At 43.0% G+C, this 21,940-nt stretch overlaps 1 protein-coding gene across 11 annotated transcripts in view; it reads left to right on the top strand.

Moving 5' to 3' along the window:
* Nucleotides 1-21,940, top strand: part of PPP6R3 (protein phosphatase 6 regulatory subunit 3) — a 138,241-nt gene that overhangs the window by 86,902 nt on the left and 29,399 nt on the right. For 9 of the 11 annotated variants that reach the window (XM_078057701.1, XM_078057699.1, XM_078057697.1 and 6 more), the window contains 7 exons: nucleotides 4,690-4,819; nucleotides 6,902-7,054; nucleotides 9,050-9,199; nucleotides 10,275-10,339; nucleotides 13,268-13,383; nucleotides 15,241-15,326; nucleotides 21,705-21,791. In XM_078057701.1, the coding sequence (XP_077913827.1) occupies nucleotides 4,690-4,819; nucleotides 6,902-7,054; nucleotides 9,050-9,199; nucleotides 10,275-10,339; nucleotides 13,268-13,383; nucleotides 15,241-15,326; nucleotides 21,705-21,791 (787 nt within the window). The remainder of the gene's footprint in view (nucleotides 1-4,689; nucleotides 4,820-6,901; nucleotides 7,055-9,049; nucleotides 9,200-10,274; nucleotides 10,340-13,267; nucleotides 13,384-15,240; nucleotides 15,327-21,704; nucleotides 21,792-21,940) is intronic. The other 2 variants (XM_078057702.1, XM_078057700.1) reach the window with 1 other exon arrangement.

The following is a 21,940-nucleotide window of genomic DNA, read 5'->3' as shown; positions in this document are numbered from 1 at the left end:
TTGGAAGCAACCAAGATGTCCTTCAGTAGGTGAGTAGATAAATAAACCATGGTATATCCAAACAAATATTACTCAGTGCTAAAAAGAATGAGCTGTCAAGCCTTCAGAAGACATGAAAGAACCTTAAATGTATATTACTAAGTGAAAGAAGCCAATGCAAAGGCTACAACTATATGATTCCAACTATATGACTTTAAGGAAAAGGCAGAACTGTGGAGACCATGGAAAGATCAGGGGTTGGCAGTGGGGAGATGAATAGGCAGAGCACAGAGGACTTTTCGGGAAGTGAAAATAGTATGATACCATAGTGATGGATACGTGTCATTATACCTTTGTGTAAATCCCTGGAATGCACAACACCAAAAAATGAACCATGATGGTTAACTATAGACTTTGGGTAATGATTATGTCGTGTCATTGTTGGTTCAGTGATTGAAACAGATGTGCCACTCTGGGGGTGAGGAGGGGGAGTTGGTAATGGGGGAGACAATCTCTGTACCTTCCCCTCCACTTTGCTATGAACTTAAAACTGCTCTATAAAAATAAAGTCTCAGTAAAAAATCAGTGTAACTCATATTAACAGATTAAAGAAGAAAAATCATCTGGTCATTTCAGTAAATTCCTTTATGATAAAAACCTCTTAGTAAGTTAGCAATGGACGGGATCTTAGAAACTGATAAGGCCCCCTTTACAAAAAAATTCATAGCTGACAGCATTCTTAATGATCCGAGACTGAAATGATATCCCCTAAAATCAAGAAACATGGCAAGGATCTTTGCCATTGCCAGTCCCAGTCAGCCGCGTGCAGGAGGTCCCAGCCAGCGCAGTAAGGCAGGAGAGGAAGATAGAAAACTGAATCTGTTCGCAGAGGTCAGGATTGTCTTTGTAGAAAATCCTAAAGAATATACAAAAAACTCCTAGAACTAACAAGTAAATTTAGCAAAATTGCAAGATATAATAAAGTCAGTATTCAAAAATTAGTTGTATTTCTTTAAAATAGCAACCAACAACTGGAATTTGGAATTTTTATGAAATACCATTGATTATAGCAGAGAAAAGAAAACACTTGGACGTATATCTGTTTACAAAATGTGCAGGATTTAATGCCGAAAACCGCTCAATATTGATGAACTCAAAGACTACCTAAATAAATGGAGAGATCTACTTTGTTCATGGATTAGAAAATTCAGTATTGTTGGGTTGTCAGTTCTCCCCAGAACGATGTAGAGTGTCCATATAATTCCAATCAAAATCAAAGCAGGAGTTTTTGTAGAAATTAAAAAGCTAATTCTAAAACTTATGTGGAAATTCAAAGCAAGTACAGTAGCCAAAACAATTTTGAAAGAGAAAAGCAAAATTGGAGTACTGGCACTCTCTGATCTAAAGCTACAGTAGTCAGGACAGTGTGGGATTAGCAAAAGGATAGACACAGAGATCACTGGAACAAAACAAGAGTCCAGAAGCAGGCCCACATGGTATGTGATCAGTTGGTTTTTGACAGAGATGTGGAGGCAGTTCAGTGGAGAAGGGTTAGCCTTTTCAACACATGGTGCTAGAACAGAAAAAAGGGTGAGGGGCCTCAATATGTACCTTGCACATTATGCAAAAATTAACTCAAAATGGATCATAGGACTAAATGTAAATCCCAGAACTATAATGTTCTAGAAGAAGATCCGTGGCCTATGTTAGGCAGAGATTTCTTAGATGCATCACCAAAGGCCAATCCATAAAAGAAAAGTTGACAACTCAGATTCCATAAAATGCTCTTTGAAAGACTCTATTGTGGGGCTCCTGGGTGGCTCAGTCGGTTGAGCATCCGGCTCTTGATTTCAGCTCTGGTTGTGATCTCAGGGTCCTGGGATTAATGCGTGCCTCCAGCTCTGTGCTCAGTGGGGAGTCTGCTTGAGGGTTTCTCTGCCTCTGCCCCTCCTTCTGCTGGAACTCTCGTTCACTCTCACACACACACACTCTCTCTCAAATAAATCTTTAAAAAAAGGGGGGGGACTCTATTGTGAAAATAAAAAGGCAAGCCACAGACTGTCAGAGAATATTTACAAATCGTGTCTGAGAAAGGACTTATATCCAGATACTGTATAACACTCAAAACTTTAGTAACAAGAAAATGCAGTTTTTAAGGTCAAAAGATTTGAGCAGACACTTAATGAATAAAATTATTTGTATAGCAAATAAATACATGACAAATGCCCATCATTTGTCATTACTGAAATTCAAATTAAAACCACATTGAAATGCCGCTACACACCTTTTGAATGACTTGTATTTGTTTCCTGTGACTGCTGTAACAAATTCCCACAAACTGTGGCTTAAAACAGCAGAAATTATTCTCTGACAGTGAATGCTAGAAGTCCAAGATCAAGGTGTCAGCAGTGCTACACTGCGTCCTGGGGCACTAGCAGAGATTCATCCTCAGCTTCTTCCAGCTTCTGGTGGCTGTTGGCAATTTTTGGCTTGTGGCCACCTCTCTCCATCTTTACAGCACCTCTGCTGTGTGTCTGTCTCTCCTCTCTTTTGAGGACATTCGGGATGTCATTGAGGGGCCATCTGGATAATCCAGGATAATCTCATCTCAAGATCCTTCATTAATTACATCTTAATTAAGGTAACATTCACAGGCTCTGGGATTAGTGTGTAGACCTGTCTTTGGTGGGGGAGCGGGCACCATTGCCAACTCCACAGCTAAGCCAAACAAAATAAGACCGTACTCAGTGCTAGGGACAGTGGGAAGCACCTGGAAGTCTCACACGTTACTGTTGGGAATGCAAAGTCATACAACCACTTTCCAAAGATGTTCGGCAGTTCTTACAAAGTTAAATAGACATTCATTGTATTATCCAGCAATCTCTTAGATATTGTCACAAGGAAAATATGTCCTACAAAATTGTAAGTGAATGTTTATGTCACCTTTATTCATAATCACACAACCTGTAAACTACCCAGTGTCCTTAACCTGGTAAATGGATAAAGAGGCTGTGGGACATCTTCACAGTGGATTGTTCTTCAGCAGTAAAAAAGAATGGACTCTGATACATAAAACATTCATTATTTCTTGTGCCTTTCCAAATTTAACATAGTCTAAATTTCACATAGTTTTACTTGGAAATATCAACGTGGTTTTTGTTTTGGAATCGTCGAATTCTTACATGCATTTGGAAGAGTGAAAGTGGGAGACTAGCCAGGAGATGTTGAGCAATACCAACGATTAAATCGCCTCCTGAGTATTACAGTTGCATCATTGTTATCATAAATGTGGCGGTATGATACCAGTGTCAGTCTTACTAAACACTGCGGATACTGACTTCAGTACCTAAGTCAGAGCTAGTGCAGAAATGATGCTCAGTAAGTATTTATTAAATGAAAAAATAAAGTTTATATGAATGCTTAAGGAATTTTAGTATATGGTTTTTTATGCTTTTTCACATAAGGGGGGAAATGTAGATTTTCTATAAATGTTGCTTAGAAATTGACTTACCATTTGAGAAGAAATACCATATCTATACCTGTTTCGTGTAAAAAATAAATTCCAGATGAATTAAATTAAAATACTAGAAGAAAAGTGTATAAATACTTTTAGAATTATGGGCTTGTAAAGAACGTTTAAGCTTGGCTCCCTGGACAGAAACTGTAATAAAAGAAAGCTGTATTTGGCCACATCAGTTATTTACTAAAACCCCTAAACATTAAAAAACACTAGCCAAAGTAAAAGTCCTTTCCTTTCCCCTGTTCTATTCCGTTGAATTTCTGAATGCTTTTACCTGCAGCTCTGAGTTAGAAGTGGTTTACTCATGTGGAATACTTTCAAAAATAGTCCTAATAATTGCTCTCCAGGTGTGAGCTCCGTGCCAGGCGGCATGCTCAGCCCTTTGCGTGAGCACTCCCCTCACAGCGGGCCTGGGAGAGACCGTGTAGACGCTCCCGGTGTCCGTAATAGAACCCACAGCTGGTGAGTGAGGATCCAGGGCTGGGGCTCTGCAGCTGCATCATCGATGACTAGTTTACACTGACGTCCAACTGACACGCCACTCCCCGGTCTGTCTTTTCACTTGAACTGCACGCCCACATTCTTAGACCCCCCCCTCCTCTCCTGAGGTCCTTCCTCCTCCCACTTTAAGAACCCCTTGGCCTATGTGCTCGTTAAAGCCCATTGAGATTGAGCGTCTCATTCCACTCGTCATCACTTTCCCGTCAGGAGTAGATGATAATGAGTATAGATGGAGCTTTATGTGGAAGAGTGATTTACGCTTTTTAAGTAGGAAACAATGTTGGTTACCCAGGGAAAACCGTATGGAGCAGATGCAGGCCTGTTGATTATCAGCATCCCAGATGACACATAGTATGGTATGCCCTATAATTCAGGGATCTGATCGCCTTTTGCTTTCCAAATTTCCTGGTAGAGAACTGCTATTAGTATCATAGGTATAAAGAGCTTATAAGGTTTGGGAGAATGGGAAGAAATCACATGTAATTTCTCTCCTGACACTTTAGGCCTGTGGATTTCAGGTCATGTTGCTGCTCCCCAGCAAGCTTGTATTAACAACACCCCCTTCCTATCTCTCCAGAAATGTTTATATAATCATATTTATATAGCTATTATGTATCTACCTACATGCTGATAGGGAGCACCTTGATTTGTTTTGAAATTATAATAAAATTAACTTGCTTTGTTTCAAGATTTGAAGGCCATATAGAGATCTGCCCGCCAGGCATGAGTCATTCGGCTTGTTCGGTCAACAAGAGTGTTTTAGAAGCTATCCGAGGAAGACTTGGATCTTTCCATGAACTCCTGCTTGAGCCACCCAAGGTAGGGCAGCTACTTTAAGCATGGCCGGGTCATGGCTGGCCAGGTCAATGATTTGGTTCAAACAGTTGTTAGAAAGTATACGAACCTTGTGGGTAATAGAACTGGCTACGAACAGCATGTACAAACCAGCCCTTCCAGTTGTTTTTATTGGTTTTGAGCTAGTTTTTATTTGGCTTTTGTCTCTATGTAGTGTCCACATTGATGAATGGGGTAGAATTAAAATTAAGCAAAATATTTATCTATTTAGGAAACTCAGCTTTTTGTTCTTTCTTTCTATAAATTCTGGGTACTTCTATGCCAATAAAGTAAAGTGTGTTGTTTTCACTTTTGAGGTAAAGCTAATCTTTTAGGAACTGATCTTTGAGACTGAGTTGCCTTATTCAGAGTTGGAGGGGTGTATCAGTCTGATGGGCAGATATCTTATTAAAGGACTAGTCGGCGGAGCGTGATTTGGAGTGCTAGTGTTTCCACTGGGAGCGTCCGCATGCTAATCCACAGTGACTTTAATCAGGGAGTCCGCCGAGAGCATGACAGACAGGCCCTGCGAGAGAGAGCTGTCCACAGGCCCAAGTGCTGTTCTGCCGCTGCTTCCCAGCACCTAAGGGTGGTGCAGAGATTGAGATCAGGGTAAGGAGCCCTTCCTTGTAGAATCTCTGTGGAAGACTCGGGTCTGTGAGAGTTCCCCTGCCAGCACGACTCCTTACACTTCCCTTACACTCCCCCCTGCCCTGTGTCATCGCAAGCAGGGCCCTGACTGTTGTAGTGCGTGTCTCTGTGGCATCTGCTGTGAAGGGTATTGGGAATTTAAGATTTTAGTTTCTCCCTTCTACGTTAGATGCTTTTTATGTATTTTAGCGTTTGTGGAGGGGGAACACAGAATCATTTATGTCCATGATGCAGGGAGTTGAGTTTAGCTTCCGCATGGTCTCTTCAGACGGCTGATGCTACCAGTTAGCAGGCAGGGGCCCTGTGTGGGTCATGCTGTCTTTTGTCTGTGTTCAGCCAGTGCTGGGCTGCAGGCTGGAGTGTTTGGCGTTCACTCTCGGGGACAGTGGCTCTGCTGGTGTTTAAGGGTTTTTGGTCAGTGGCATCCTTCATGGCAGCTGTGAGAAGAAGAATGGGAGAGTGTGGAATGAAAAAGAAAGGATTTATTTAGAAGAAGTGGAAGTTGGAGATGGGAGAGAAGAGGTTGTGTGAGGAGGTGCTCCAGCCGGTGTCTTTGTTGGCCTGCCTGTCTTCTTTCTAGGTGGACAAAAGGCAGCATCTAGTGTAGATTCTCACACTGTGTTCTTGGTCCTGATTCAAAAGCAGGGCAGTTTCTCATTTGGGCTTCCTCTCTTTTACTGCTAGGAGTCGGTGAGTTCAGTTTGTACGTGGTTTTACTACATGATGTGGTGTATGAGTAGATTCCTGAAGCTTTTTACCATGTCTGTTCATTGGAGCTGCCTTGCATGGAGTATAAGTGTGAGCCTTCCGTTCCATTAAGCCTTGAGAGGAGCACGTGGGGGAGTCAGGAAAGGGCAGCCTTGCTGCTGGGTTAGAATTCACCACACTTTCCTGTCAAACCTGTGAAATTCTCAAGTGTCCTGTGTCTGTCTTCTGTGACCAAAGTATAGAGACTCCCTTTTATGGGCAATAACAGGTTTGAAGTTGATCCTGTTTCAGGGCTGTGATCCAGATGCATTTTTCTCACAGATTGAGGACTGTGTTCCCAAACCACTTGTAACTTTTCTTAGTTTCAGGATTTCTGGTCAGGTTTGGAATATTGCACTTTTTCCCCCCCATGAACTTCTACAGCATTCTGCTTTCTTCCTCTGGCAGTTTGGAATGTTGAAGGAGGGGGATATCTGATCTCCTGTGGAATTTCTAGTCCAGGGGAGTTACTTGATTTCCTCCCCTCTTGGATATTTTATCATATCTTGAAGATCTCAAAAGCAGCTTTGGATTTTCCTTCAGATGTGGAACTCAGGCCACATGATTTGCAGGGTTAGTTTACCTAGTGTTACGTATTAGTACACACCCCTCCTCCCCTTTTGTTTGTTTATTGAACTGGACGTAATTGGAAAGCTTTTTCTTCCTCAGAAAAGTGTGATGAAGACTACGTGGGGTGTGCTGGACCCTCCGGTGGGCAATACCCGATTGAATGTCATCAGGTTGATATCCAGCCTCCTTCAGACAAACACCAGCAGTATCAATGAGGACCTCATGGAGCTGAATAGCATTGGGGTCATATTGGTAAGATTTCCCCCAAAAGGTCATTTAATTTGCCCGTGATGTTTTATGGATATACAACTCAAGTTAAAACCTCACAAATTTACAGTATGGGTCAGTGACTCTTCTTGTTCTGAGCATAAATGGTCTTTTATACAGTTCTCGTCTTGAGTTTATTGTCAATTTCTAATGCTTTTAAGTTTTCAGTATTTGTTACTGCTGTGTGTAAAGACGTACAGTAGAAAATTTCAGAGATGATTAAGACCTAGACTTCTCCCTCAAGAAGCTCAGTCTGGCACATCATCAGATGATTGGGTATAGTCTTCTTCCCCAGGGGATTGTGTTAGCAAGAAATGACTGCTGGTTACAGCATTGTTTTCTTGTCCTAATTAGCAAAGGGACAGGTGTTTATCGTCTTTGTACTGACATAGATTTGTATAATATATCTGTATGTGGTCTTTTGATTCGAGTCCAGATTCTTCCTTGATAACACGGCTATTAGTCTGCTTGTTAGTGGAGACGGAAACAGCTCAGGAATTATCTGGACTTCCCTGACCCTTAAGTTTCCCAGTTCCTAGGTTTGTGCTTAGAATCCACAGGCCCAGCTCTGGTACCCATGCTTGCTTTGTCTGTCCTGCCACCCGATAGCGCAGAAGGTGCGAGGGCTAACACTCAGCCGGTGTCATAAGACATCAGGTCAAAGCATACATTTGGGGGAGTTTGGGCTGTTTGCACACTACACGAAAGGCATGGTAATGTGCACTTTATATACATTTCTTGTGTGATGCTGGGTGTAGATGCCTGTGTGAGAGAGGATCTGTTTTGCAGATTGTACCCAGAGAGGGGACATACTCTTTGTGCCCCAAGGGGGGACATTATTCTGTGACTAATAAGTGGTAGAGCCAAGATTTGAATTCACATTCAGTTTCAAACCAGTGCTTGCTTTATCAACCACACCGTTATGCCACCTGGTGTCATTAGATACTTCTGGTTAGATTTCAGCTTTGGGTTAAATGATGGCAGTATAGGGATAGAGAACAGGAACACGTTGGAGCAAGATGAAACATTACAGAACCACAGTCTCTTTGGTGAACTTAACTGTTGCCCTCTGGGGACATAGTTTTTGCCCTACCATCTGGTGTATTCAAGGCATAGAACTTTCTACTCCTGTCCCTGAAGTCATCGATTACTAGCCTCTAATCTTAGTAATAGTAAATATGCAACTATTAATTCATTCCATTGTTAATCTTTAGAACTGCTTTTGAGTGACAGCAAATTTGACAAAACTCCTAAATGGGTCATTTAATCATTTCTTTTTGATTTTGAGTTTAGATAACCAGACTCAAAGAATGTCCTGAATATATATTTGGTGCATTTTGTGCTTTTAGGAATTGTCTTTCCTTTTTGTGATACTGTCAACTTTTTGAGCAATCTCAAAAAACCGTGTACTTTGAGGAGGTCCACATGTCACCGCTTCTCAGACCTGTCTTCTTTTGCTCCATTCACTGTTCCATGAGTTTCAAATGCCTGAGTGGTTATAACTGAGTGCTTATTCACACTCGGGGTATGCGTACCTTGAGATTGGAGACTGTCTTTCTAACTCTGTGTCCTCCCATATTGCACCAACACCCATGCCCTGCACAAAAGCCATCAGTAAATGTTTGTTCAGTCAAAATAAAACTCTCAAAAATTCCTTCAAAAAGTATTGGAAGTTAACTAAACTTAATACCTATTATTAGTTGTCTGGAAAACATAGTGTTCCCGTGTTCATTGTTGTTTTCTACTAGGTTCCATGCAAATGCTGGCATGTTGAATGAGCAGATATCATGTATTTAGTCTGTGTAGTGGCATTTCAGACCCCCTTTAAAGTAAACTTGAGTTCCTTTTGATTAGTCCTCTTGGACTAAGAACATAACCATTTTTATTTTGTTAAATCACTGTTCGGGAAATGTATTAGAGTAGTGGCTTTAAACATTGAGGTAACTGAATAAAAGAAAGCATTGTTTTTCTTTTTTGTAGGACATGTTCTTCAAATATACGTGGAATAACTTTTTACATACACAAGTGGAAATTTGTATTGCACTGATCCTTGCAAGTCCTTTTGAAAATACAGAAAATAACACAATTACTGATCAAGACTCCACTGGTGACAATTTGTTACTGAAACACGTAAGCTTACTGGGGTCTCTCTGCCGTTCCTGGTTATAGCATTTTCCCACTTCAGTGTGAAATGAATTGGAATTTAAGGGCGGGAGTTAAATCTCAAGAGTCCAGGTATTTAACTCTTGTGTTCGTCGCACTGTTAGCCGGTGATTCTATAAATCATATCCTGGGCAAATAAGCATTAGATGAACTTTTAAGAAAAAAGTCTTAAGTGGCCTCCTTATTTGCTAAAAACAATCAAGTTAAAGACTTAGAAATCTTTTGGAGATTAAAAGAACCATAAAAATTTAAAGACTGCAGAAAGCGTTTGAACAGTTGTTTGGCGTGCCAGTTCTAATTTGTGGGCTAAACGTGGGACAGATGGGTGGCAGAAGTGGGCTCTGTGCCATGTTGAGTGAACCTCTTCTGTGGGTCTGTTTCCTTTTGTTAAATATGAGGTGGCACTAAGTCAGTCTTCACACTTCTTCTTGCTCGGAGGTTCTGTGGTGTATGAAATTTCCTAGCTCACGCTGGCTTCCTGCCAAACCTGGGAGACGGGCGAGGCTAGCCACCTGGAGTCACAAGTAGGAGGGAAAGACAGCTGACGCCGCGCGCGTCCCGACAGCAGCACGCGCGACGCTGGTTTTCAGTCGGAGCGCAGTAACAGCAGCGCGTGCGGCAAGTCCGCTCACGTTTCAGAAGTACACGTATTGCTGCGGGTTCTCAGATGGGGTTTTGCCAGGGCCTTATCTTCTTGATTCCTTCTAAATTTTGGTCAGGCTCTGTATTTCTGAGCTCATGACTAAAAAAACCTGGCTTTGCTTTAGGTCAGCTACTCCCCGGAAGCGGTGCTTGAAATGTTGCTTCCCAGTAGCTACACTGCTGAAGGCGTGGATCCGGTCTCGAATCCCTGTAGTGTTCTGATGGCCTTGAGTAAATTTATTATCACATTGCATAGGATATAGCCAGTAATTCACAGCTAGATTTAACTTGCTGGGTAATACGTAGCACTGTTCTGTTTGAATAGAGTTCTGTTTCACTTTAAAATATTGACACTTTGACATTTATATGCATGTTAACTAGAATATTCCTTTTTATTTAGCTTTTTCAAAAATGTCAGCTAATAGAACGGATACTGGATGCCTGGGAAATGAATGAGAAGAAACAGTAAGTAAATTGTTTTCCTATAGAAATTCAATGTGATTTTTAATTTGAAGAAAAGATCTGCCTTGCCTTAGAGAACAATGAAAATAATTACGTGGTACCAGGCCACTTTATAGTTATAAATGTTTCTCTCGGGACTTCTGGATTATTTATCGTAGCAGATCTTTTTCTAACAATTTATTTTTAGAGTGCCCTGTGTTTCTACCTCTCTTGAGGGGAATCCAGGGGCTGGCTGCCTTTGAAACTTCCTGGTCCTGTTTGAATAGCTGTTTTTCTGGAGACTAAAAAAAGTCAAGTCCTCCCTGATGATGCTTTAACTTAACAGGTTCGTCCTGCTTACCCCATGGACTCACTGTAGAGAGAGTCCCTTCGTGTATGGGAGGAGGATGTGGGGGGTTAGCCTGGTATTTTTTAGAAAATTTCTGTTAGCTGATTGGCAAGATTATTTGAAGTATTGACACGTGTAAGTAGCTTTGCCACACACATTTTTTTTTCTCTCCCGTGCCCTGGGGGCTTTTATACCATCCCATAGATTCTGAGGCAGGTGGCATAGGGTGTGTTTGGGAAACACTCTCAGGGCACGCTTCTTGTGTTTGTTTTTTAAGTCAGGTTTATTTTTTTTTTTTATTTTTATTTTTTTTAAGTCAGGTTTATTGAGGTATAATGCTCATAAGGTGAAAGTTCATCCTTTTTTGGTGTACATGTCTAGGAACTCTGATGAATGCGTGCAGTTGTGTAAGCACTGTGATCAGGCATGAGAGCATTTCCTCAGCCCAGAAAGTTATCTCGTGTGTCTTCATCATTGAACCTGTGCCAGGAGTTTTCTTGCTCTGTGTATCTGTTCAGATTTCTCTTGTGGCCCCTGGAAGAGCTAGGAACTAAAGGAAGGTGTCAGCTTTATTCTGTAAGGTTTGGTTTTTTAAAAGTGCCTACTAGCACTGATAGGGCTCTGACTTGACTCTGTGGGAAATACGCATTTAGTTTGAGTGTAGTGGGGGCTCATCTCGGTAGACCTCAGGTACATTCTTCCAAATGGAGCTCCTTTGGGGGGTTCTGTGTGTGGCCAGATCAACATCTCTGGTTTTGTCTCGGTAGACCTCAGGTACATTCTTCCAAATGGAGCTCCTTTGGGGGGTTCTGTGTGTGGCCAGATCAACATCTCTGGTTTTGTCTCGGTAGACCTCAGGTACATTCTTCCAAATGGAGCTCCTTTGGGGGGTTCTGTGTGTGGCCAGATTAACATCTCTGGTTTTGTGTTTGACCCCACGTTAGCCACTTTGTGTCCTCCTGACCTCCCTTGCTCTCTGTCTCCTCATCAGTAGTGCTGAGGTGTCCTGTGCACTCTGTTTCCCCCCAGCTCCATCCTCCGGAGGCTTGACTATTAATAGTCCCCCGATTGGGGGGGGGGGTCCTGAAAGAGTTTTTCTAATGTTTCCTTGTCCCAGAAGCCTAAAGAATGTTGAGGGCCTTGGGGCAAAATACAGGCAGGTGGGCATTTGTTTTCACTTGTGGGAGCATGACACGGCATCTGACTGAGAAGTTGCCTGCGAGGAACCCAGGGGTCTTGGGATCTTCTTGTGAAACCAAAAGAGGCTCTTAGCTAGCAACTCAGTTGAGATCAGCTCTGTGCCTCTGACCCTTAGCTGTCCCCAGACCTTCTAAGATTATTAGCAGATATTCTGTTTTTCAGGCAAGCCTTTAAGCATAGTACAGCTTTTTTAGCGGCTCTTGAAAGAGTCTCCCTTTAAACAAAAATCTGTTCAGTTTGTGCCCTCCTATCTGCAAGCAAAGTCTTTTGTGTCATAGAATTTAAAGTCCTGACACTTTATAAATAGGCAGAGAAATCACAGCAATGTGAAAAGTTTATCTAAATAGGTGGATTTGGGGGGCATTTGGGTGGCGCAGGTGGTTGAACATCTGACTTTTGGTTTCAGCTCAGGTTGTGATCTCGGGGTCGTGGGATCGAGCCCTCTGTCAGGCTCCACGGTCGGTGCAGAGTCTGCTTGGGACTCTCTCCTCTCCCTCTGTCCCTGCCCCCCCAAAATAAATAACTAAATCTTAAGAAAAAAAATAAATAAATGGGTGGACTTGGGGCACTTGAGTGGCTCAGTCAGTTAAGTGTCTGACTCTTAGTTTCAGCTCAGGTCGTGATGTCAGGGTTGTGAAATCAGGTCTCCGTGCTAGGTATGGAAACTGTTTGAGATTCTCTCTCTCCCCCTCTGCCCCCAGTGAGTGAGTGAGTGAGTGAGAGATAGGTAGGTGGGTGGATTTAGTAAAGATGGGTCCTGCTTAGGAGGTCCTGCTTAAGTGGGGGAAAGGGGCATTGCTGGCCGAAGACCAGCTGACTACCCATCGCCTTGGCCAAATCCTCAAAATCAGCCACTATTTTAACTTGAGAAATGCCACTGGTAGGCGATTATGTCTGTTAATTGAACTGAGATGATGAAGATTTGATGTCTTTTAGCAAAATTCTCACCTTATGTTCCTATAGTCTTTTTAAAATCTGAAAAAAATAGTTTCATAAAAAGATACAGAGGAAAGTCACAGAAACATTAGGTATCAGTGAATGTTTGGGCTTTTTTTTAAGGTAATATGTAATTGAAGATTAATGATTGGTTTGTATATGGAATAAACCTTGCTGGGGCGCCTGGGTGGCTCAGTCCTTAGGCGTCTGCCTTCGGCTCGTCCTGATCCCAGGGTCCTGGGGGAAAAAAAAACCTTGCTGAGCGTGGCCACCATAGGATCCTTGAGCAGACCATTTCTGCCACTCCCACCCCTGCCTGACCTGGTGACTCTGGCACCTCCTTTTCTGTCCATTCTCATCTTTAGGGCCTCAGTTTTTAGAATGATCGCTCCAGCCCACTGTATTTATTAAGCTGCTTCATCATTCCATGCGATCAGGAGTCTGAGTCTTTGTCCTCTCCCCGTCAGGGCCGAGGGAGGCAGACGGCACGGCTACATGGGTCACCTGACAAGGATAGCTAACTGTATTGTGCACAGCACTGATAAGGGCCCCAACAGTGCATTAGTACAGCAGCTTATCAAAGGTAAGTGCTTTATGAAAGTTTAATTATATTTTTGTTTTATTGGAGAAAGGATTTAAGGGTAAAGTGGAAATAATCATAGCGTTTTTAATAGCAGTCTTTGGAGTTTCTTTATACTTTGCAAATTATCTGGAGATTGGAATGAAGTTCTTGAGAATGCGTTTAAACAATGTAGTTCTTTGCTGTATGTCTCATGTCTGCAGTCCTTTTAGTGAGTTATTGGCAGGCTCGGCTGAGGTACCCGCTTTCACTCTCGAGGAGCCTGCTCAGTGCGCTGCTCCGGTGTGCACAGGGTCCCCACGGGCTGACTCTTGAGTCACTTGAGCTATGATCAGATGCTTGCTTTTTATTTTCTTCTGAAAGCCCCTACGTAGCCTGTGGATTGAGTTCCTTTAGCTGGGATATTAAAACATTGATCCGCATGTTTGCCCTCTCTCTCTTACTGAGATGAGGGGTGGTGGACCCTAAAGGACGCTTTCCATACCAGCATTTGAATGGAATCAGCCTCAGGTTCCTGGGAAGAAACCGCGGATGCCTCTCACACTGGCGCCCAGGCTGTGATTCTGCCTCTAAGCCGAGAGCCCTAAGAGCTCTGTGGACTCTAGGGTTTGGACCAGTCCTGTGACTTACTCTGAATGTGAAAATCTTTATCCCCTGGGGTACCGAACTCGTCCAGGCTCAACTTGCTAAAACTGGACATCGTTTCCAGGTCTATCCTCCTCTTTGTCTTTAAAGTATGTCTGTGTGTTGGAGAGGCTGTCACCTCTCGAGCACGCACTGAAAGAGCTGCTCCAGGTGAGGGGGCAGTTGGGGCTTGCCCCGCTGTAATTTTGCTTCTTGAGAGAGGTACAAGCCAGACCATCACAGCTGATGTTCCACCAAGGAGAAATGGTCATGTGCATGATCACGTTCCTTAGATCAGCCTTTGTTGTCCCGAAGTCGCTCACCAGGTGGTGTGGGGAGGACACACACGCATGCATGTTGAAACCGCAGTTGTGGGAAGACAGCTCTCGTAAGGCCTCCAAGATTATAGCCAGAGTTCCTTTTTCTCAGAAAAAGTATTTGTGTATCCTTTTTTTTTTTTTAAACTTCTCTAGAGGGGCTCCTGGGTGGCTCAGTCCGTTAAGCATCTGCCTTCGGCTCAGGTCATGATCTCAGAGTCTTGGGATCAAGCCCCACCTCGGGCTCCCTGTTCTCTGCTTCTCCCTCTGCCCCTTCCCTCTGCTTATGCACGCTTGCTCTCTCTTACTCTGTCAAATTAATAAAATCTTTAAAAATAAATAAATAAAATTTCTGTAGTAGGTAGAATTTCACTATTGCATATGTATCTCCATGTTGGTCTCTGGGCACAGACGTTTAGAAAACAGCCAGACTGGGTTCCATGGAGTATTCACTGGCCACATGCCAGTCACAGTATCTGACGAGTGTGCAGACGCTTTCGTTGGCAGCATTTCCCAAACTTGAATGGTCATGGAAAAAGACGGCTTTTCTCTCACCTTTATTAAAGACCTGCTAATTCCTCAGAAGTTTGTTGGAAACACATTTTCCAGGTTCAGTTTTTACCAAAAGATTTTTCAAAGCTTGTTAAATTCACAGAGCTGCTTAACACCCTTGTCATCAAGCATGGGCCATTTTGGGGGTGGTTCTGGTTCCTGAAATTCCTGGGGCTTAGGCTGCAAGGCTTTATAAACTCTGTTTCTTCAAGAGTCAGGTGCTCAGATGATGGGACATGTTTGCCTTTGATGGACTGAGTGGGTGGCACTCTCTTGTATATCCTGTTTTTTTTTTTTTTTTTTTTTTAATGTGTCTGTGTGGAGGTCACTAGAGTGACAATGCCTTTTTCTCTTTCTCCCTCTGCAGACCTTCCAGATGCAGTCAGGGAGCGGTGGGAGGCGTTCTGCACAAGCTCCTTGGGAGAAACTAACAAGAGGAACACGGTAGATCTAGTAGGTTTTACCAGGTCACATTTCTGTGACCCCAGTGCTCTCAGCCTTTGCCTGCTTATTCAGAGATGCAAGATCTTTCGTTTGTCTTGGTGATTTGGGGCCAAGAATAAGTTTATGTTTCTTTACCAGGAAGAGAGGTCAGTGTTCACCATATTCTTGATAACTTGTCTAGTCAGCTCCTAATTCCTGCCTGGGATGACCAGAGGGTACAGAGAGGCCACTGATCTCTACACTCCCCTGCCCCCTCCTTTTCCTCAGTGCCCTGTTCCCCAAGCACCTCTACTCTGTTGGGTTTGTTGCCTTATGCCTCAGATAAGCCTGGGTGGTTAGAAACCTCAGGATTCCTGTGGATGTTTTTTAACGTTACTCAGTTACGTTTACCCTCATTTTAGATTGTTCCCAGGGTGGGGGTGAGGGGCGGGATTTTGTAGGTGACTTTGAAACCCCATCTTTAACAGATTAGTACTTTTAGCCAGGGAATAATGGCATTGATAATATTTTTTAAAATTATATTGGACTTTGGAATGTATTCTTTGTTTTTTTAATGCATTAAGATTTAAGGTAAGTATTGCTTTTGCTTTTGCTTTTAAAGATAGGGAAAGCATTTCCTTTCGTAAGCACATGCCAGCTGATAATTGAGGTGGTGACCTTAACTCTGCATGGAAGTAGATGTGTCAGGCATTTAATTCTATGAAATTCAGCAGCTGCAGTCTGAATTTCTAATACACACTAATGCCTTGCTTGTTAGGCAGTCAGGTATTTGGCAGCCTTATCAGTTCAGAGCAGAGTTTAGAAACAGAAAGACTCTGGCGGCTACAGAGCGGTCACTAGGTCTTCCTGTGTCACACCCCCAAAGGGCCGTTGCCTACTACTTGGTAGATTGTCTTACACATTGGGTTATCTTTTTCCAGACTCTTCACAGATTGGTTGGGTAATGGCTTGTTAAGGATGGGTGTAATGATAGAATCAGTAGGAGTTGGAAGAATGATGAAGTTAAGAGATGACTATAAGGGGAGCTGCGTGAGGCCATTTAATTAAAATATGTCTGATGGCCCTCGGTGTCTTAGTGCATCATAGCCCAGCAGAGAAACTGGCATCCACTTTGACAGCCCTGAGTCATCAAGGAAGAGTTAAGTAATTTTTGATGAACATACTATCCACAGTGGATTGCTTTTTTCCCCAATCAAATTGATTAAAAATCTGGATAATCAGGGTTTTATTGTAGGGTGAAGTTGTTCTCTTAAATGGAACCATTTAATTTAGAAGCCCCATATTGATTCTTTGTTAAGGATGCAGGCAGTGTGGTCTCCTTTAAGGGATTTTTGTCTTACTTCTTATTTATAGGAATATTACACTTGATCTTAGCCAAAAGGCCGAGAATTCTGATTTTGTTTGGGAAACTCCTTTAAAACTTGTCCTTTAAAGGATTGACTTCAGAGGTAGACTTCAGAAATGTCCAGTTAAACTTGTTGATATCAGGAGTTTTCAAAAATTTATCTTTGGTAATTCAAATTCATTTCCCTTGTGAGCAATTCTGTGTAAAGAAAGACCTCATTGCAATTCAGATAACACTCAGCTAGTTTGCGTGATGCTATCAGTAATCTGGTCTGTGACTGTGTAAATGTTATGTATGTCTACATAATGGAACATGAACATGCGGTGCGCAGTTAACATGCAGCAGACACATCTAACATCTAGACTTTTACACCTATGTTGAAGGGAAAATTATCCTGGGCCTACCTATCACTAGTGGCAGCTTAGTTCTCTTTTGCTAGTAGTAGTCAGACTTCTAGAGCTCTGGTGGTACTGCTCATATCCCATGTTGAGTTAGCCCCACTCTCTAATTTTATTGTCCATTGGGGCTTTCAGGTTGATGTCTCATGACCTGTTCAGTTCCTTGATCCCATGTGCCCAGTACTTAAATACCACCTCCCTTTAGTTTTAAGGCCTTCCAGGAGGGAATTTTGCTTTGTTTCGTATTTTTAGGGATACACACGTTCCAGGTTTTTGAGGATGCTTAAGCATCCTAAGCCACAACGGAGACATTCACTGCAGCCTTCAGACTCTCCACTTTTGTCCCCAGATTGTTTCAGATGATATCCTAGTGGGGGTTAGAGACCATGTTCCAGTGAATATTATTATAAACCCGGCTTGATAAATGCAGTGGGTCTTGCCCTTGCAAAAATGTGCTGCAGAATGGGAGCTTCACACTTCATGGAGCATGAAGTCTAGGCAAAAGCATTTCAGACACATTCATTCCTAAAATTGGCAGTTGAGTAATAGATTGCTTCGTCCCCGTCCCCTCCCCAAATAGATTAGATTAGATCCCCTGTCTTGATGCCTTGACTTATTAGTTGGTTTTATGATGGCTCTGATACCTCTCTGAGAGTCCTTTCCAGTATATTTATAGGACTTGAGTCACCTGTAGTTGAGCACCAGATGCTTGGGTTATACCTTGTTACATGGCCCTGGCCTATTCTTATGTTCTGGCCACAACGAGGATTCGTTCATTAACGCACCAGACACTTACCTGTGCTGCTGGCTGTGGGCCTGAGGTCTGCTCACCGATGCAGGGAAACCTGTGTCAGTCCCAAGCTCTTACCACTTCTGGGCGGCATTTGAATTACCCTCTCTCTGAGGTCTTTGAAGTACTTTAATCTGTTGACCTAATCACACCCAAGTATATACACAGTAGACTCATAGATTGTTATGTTTTTATGTTGGGAGTTTTATTATGAATGAAATTTGGTGTATTACTTACATCCAGAGACCTCTTTGTGGGTCTGTTGGTAAAAATGGGTAAACATTTAGACGGTATATATCTAGGTAACATAGGTGTATTGGTTCTGACTGTGGAAGGCTGAGTTTGCTTCGTTCTCTGCCTTCCTTTCCGTGGGGGAGAATGTTTTCTTCTGAAGTATTGGTGCTTCTTTCTCATCACTGATGAGCTTGTCCAGGGCGGCTGTGGAGAATGATACACCTGTGCAGTTGTGAATTGCCTACAGATCCAGCAGGTTGGAGTAGAACCTCCCCGAGTTTGTGTTTCTAGCCAGCGCTGGCCATGTAGATGCCAGGGGCCCACAGCAGGACCCCGCCGTAGCCAGGAGAAGAGTCTGTGACTTCCACATTTCACTTAGATTAACGTTCCAGTCATGCTGATGATCTTTGTAGTAAGCCAGGCAGCCAAGATGAAAACACTCACTTGCTTTTCCTGTAACAACAGTTAATAAAACTGAAATTTTATTATGAAAGAAGCTCATTGTCTCGAAAGCTTTTAGTCACTGAAGCATCAGGAGCATACTTAGAACACGTGCGGCTGGTCAGAGTGTCCTTACGTGCTTGTTGCTTGTTTGACAGTTAAACTGTGTTCTTGCTCGCTGGCGTGTTGGCATTCACTAATGCCGTAAGTATGTGAGTGACTGCTGTGTGCCAGGCACTGAAGCCATTGTAGTAAACTTGATCGGTAAAACTCCCTGCCTCCGTGGAAACGGATGAACTCCAGGGAAGGGAGCCGGGGTTTGTTTTGGGTGGAAGTGCAGTTTAGGATTAGGCAGTCTAGGAAAACCTCCTTGAGAAGGTCACATTTGTGTAGAGGCTTGAGCGAAGTGAATGGAGAAGAGCTCGTGCAGAAGCTGGTATGTTGTCCAGAGGGAGAGAACGGGACGTGAGGTCCGAGGGGCTCTGCAGGCCAGATCTCATACTGCTTTTACTCCACACAGGCCCCTTGGTTTGTAACCTTAGTGAGATGAAAAGCCATTAGGTACGGAATTGAGAAGGGACATAATCTGATGGACATTTTAAAAGATGGTTATGGCTGCTGGATTGGGAATAGACTGTAGTGGGGCAAGAGATCACACCAGGGAGACCGGTTGGCTGCCAGACAAGAGATGGTGGTGGCTTGCGCTGGAGAGAGGTGGTAAGGGTGATGCGAAGTGATGGGCTTTTAGGTGATGTTTTGACAGTGGAGTGAATGGGGGTGGGCGGGGACAGAAGAAACCAGGAGGCCAGTTTTAGCTGAGGAAGAAGGAGAAAACAAGGGGCATCTGCTGAGATGAAGATGCCTCAGAAGGGGTGTGTTTGGAAGTTTCTGCCGGGGACTCTGGTGGCTGCATCTGTGTGATGGACTAAGTGGGGTTCCAGTTAGCAAGTCCCCCTCCCCGCTGGGGGTTTGGTGGATTCAGTCATCTTTGCAGCCTGTTTTATTAGTAACGGTTTCAGACCAGGTATGGTGTGGGTAGAATCAGAATCACCACATCTTTCAGTACATAAATGCAGAAGTATGCATATATTGTGTTATTAATAACTTTCTAAAACTTTCTTTTTGGAGAAAAAATTATTATTTTCAAAGATTTTATTTATTTGACAGAGACAGAGAAGGAACACAAGCAGGGAGAGTGAGAGAGGGAGAAGCAGGCTTCCTGCTGAGCAGGGAGTCCGATGCGGGGCTCGATCCCAGGACCCTGGGATCATGACCTGAGCCGAAGGCAGACGCTTAACGACTGAGCCACCTGGGCGCCCCGAAAAAATTATTTTAAATACCTCTCAGAATTGTTTTGAGGATACAAGTTATGGAGAATATGTGAAAAGAGGTCAGAATGTCTGGCACATAGTAGTTGCTCAACAAAAACTAGTTTCTTACCTTTCATTAATGAACTGATTAATTTTGTAGCAAAGAGTAAAACTACCAGTGAGGAAACATGCATCCTGTTTGAACTTGGACAACAAGACGTGCTGGGAGTAGCCAAGTCTTTGTTGTTGGTGGTGCTGTTGTTGTTGTTCTCTCTTGTTTAGTTGACCTAGCTTGCTCTTTGAGTTGTCTTGTAATTCTGCACCCTGTCATGGGGTTGCACTCCTAAAACATATACTGGTTAATACAATTCCTGTGCTAACTTGCCCCCCGAGTAGCTGGAGTTCCTCTAAATGCACCGTAGTAGAATGCTTGACCTGCACTTGGTTGCAGTCCTCCTGCCAGGTGCCAGCTGCCATGACCGAGCAGTTTTCTACCCCCTCCCTTCCACGCTCTGGCCAGGCTTTCCTGGAACACCCCGCCCCCTGCCCTGCCGCACAGCTTTCCACACTCACTTGCTAAAGCTACGATTGACCCAAGCAGGCTCCCTTCATTGATCTCAAATCCTGCCTTTGACTTTATCAGGCCAGTTTCAGAATCAGAGTGTGAATGCTCTGTCTCTACTTCAGGGAGGATGAAGAAGGAATTAATTGGAAACACTGGGTTAGTCCCTTGGTATAGTATCTTTACCAAAGATGGTCAAAGGAAAAAGAGGGTGATTTTATTCAGGGAGTGATGTATTCAGAATTTCATCAGCCATACCACATGCAGACCTATTTGGATTCTGCTCTGGGTTTCTTGAACCAGATGTTGGAACATCACAAAGCAAACCAGGCCAATTTCTGGAGCTCCAGGCTATTAGGCACAGCTTCAAGGGTTGGCAGGTCCCGGCTGCTCATGTCTTCCCCCGGTAACTGTGCTCTCTGCCAGTTACTTTCTGTAAAAAGTAAAGGGTGAAGGACTCAGGAAATGCAGTGTAAGTTACCCTCAGAAGTACAGTTGCTTGTGTTAGAATTTTATAGACTGTTCCTATCTGTCATTTGTATATAGCACCGGCTGTTACTTGTCCTCTGCCGAGTCATTTGTATGTCTTCATTTCTAATTATTAATACATTTCCCCAATACTGTGTGTCACTTATGAACTAATAAAAAAGTCACTTAACCATGAATTGGTGAGCAGTTCATGTTTGTGTTCTTGTTTAAGTACTGTGAGTTGGTTGTCAGTCTTGAGGGCAGGGGCTACATTTTAAGGGGCAGAAGATTTGGGGTCTTCTTAGGAGCAGGGTACTACTGGCTCGGAGTCACATTTAGTGCTTATGGACAGTGTGTTTCCTAGAGTGGACAGGCATTGCAAGAAGTTAAAGTGAAATGCTGTATTTAAACCTGCCCTTCCCGGTGGCTCCTTAGTAACCCCTGAGGATTGCAGTTTTACCCTTCAAGCTGGGCACTTACAAATTATATTTTATCTGAGCCATTCCTTCTACCTTCCCTTTGTAAACATTAATAATTGGAGATAATTGTTAAAATGACTTAAATGGAGTAACATCTTATCTGTTTTCTGGTGGTATCAGTAATGAGACAAATAAAAATACAGACGGGCAACAAAGGGACAGGTAACCTGACCATCTGATTGAGTGAAGTGGGCGTTTGAATTATTTGGGTGGATTTTACAACTTAACTGTTAACTTATTTTTGTTCTTGCTGTTGTTACACATTGAGAGTAAAACTAAATGTGATTTTTCCGTTTAAATGCTGATACAAATGTCCAAAACTTTTCTGTTAAATAGTTTTTTACATTTTTATGCATATAGGTTACAACCTGCCATATTCATTCATCCAGTGATGATGAAATTGACTTTAAAGAAACGGGTTTCTCACAGGATTCTTCTTTGCAGCAAGTGAGTCATGCCTAAAGCTTTGCTTTTTGTTTTTATTTTAAATGCTTCGTCTCGTTGCCATCTCTGGGTTCACTTCAGAGGCAGGTTACACACAGGATGTGATTTGGGGCTCCTTACTAGTTAGGCAGAGCGTTCACAATAGGAACTGT

The sequence above is a fragment of the Halichoerus grypus genome, chromosome 11 (genome assembly GCF_964656455.1).
Source record: "Halichoerus grypus chromosome 11, mHalGry1.hap1.1, whole genome shotgun sequence".
NCBI lineage: Eukaryota > Metazoa > Chordata > Mammalia > Carnivora > Phocidae > Halichoerus > Halichoerus grypus.
The sequence above is the reverse complement of the archived record's forward strand: the minus strand, read 5'-3'. Positions and strand labels throughout refer to the sequence as shown.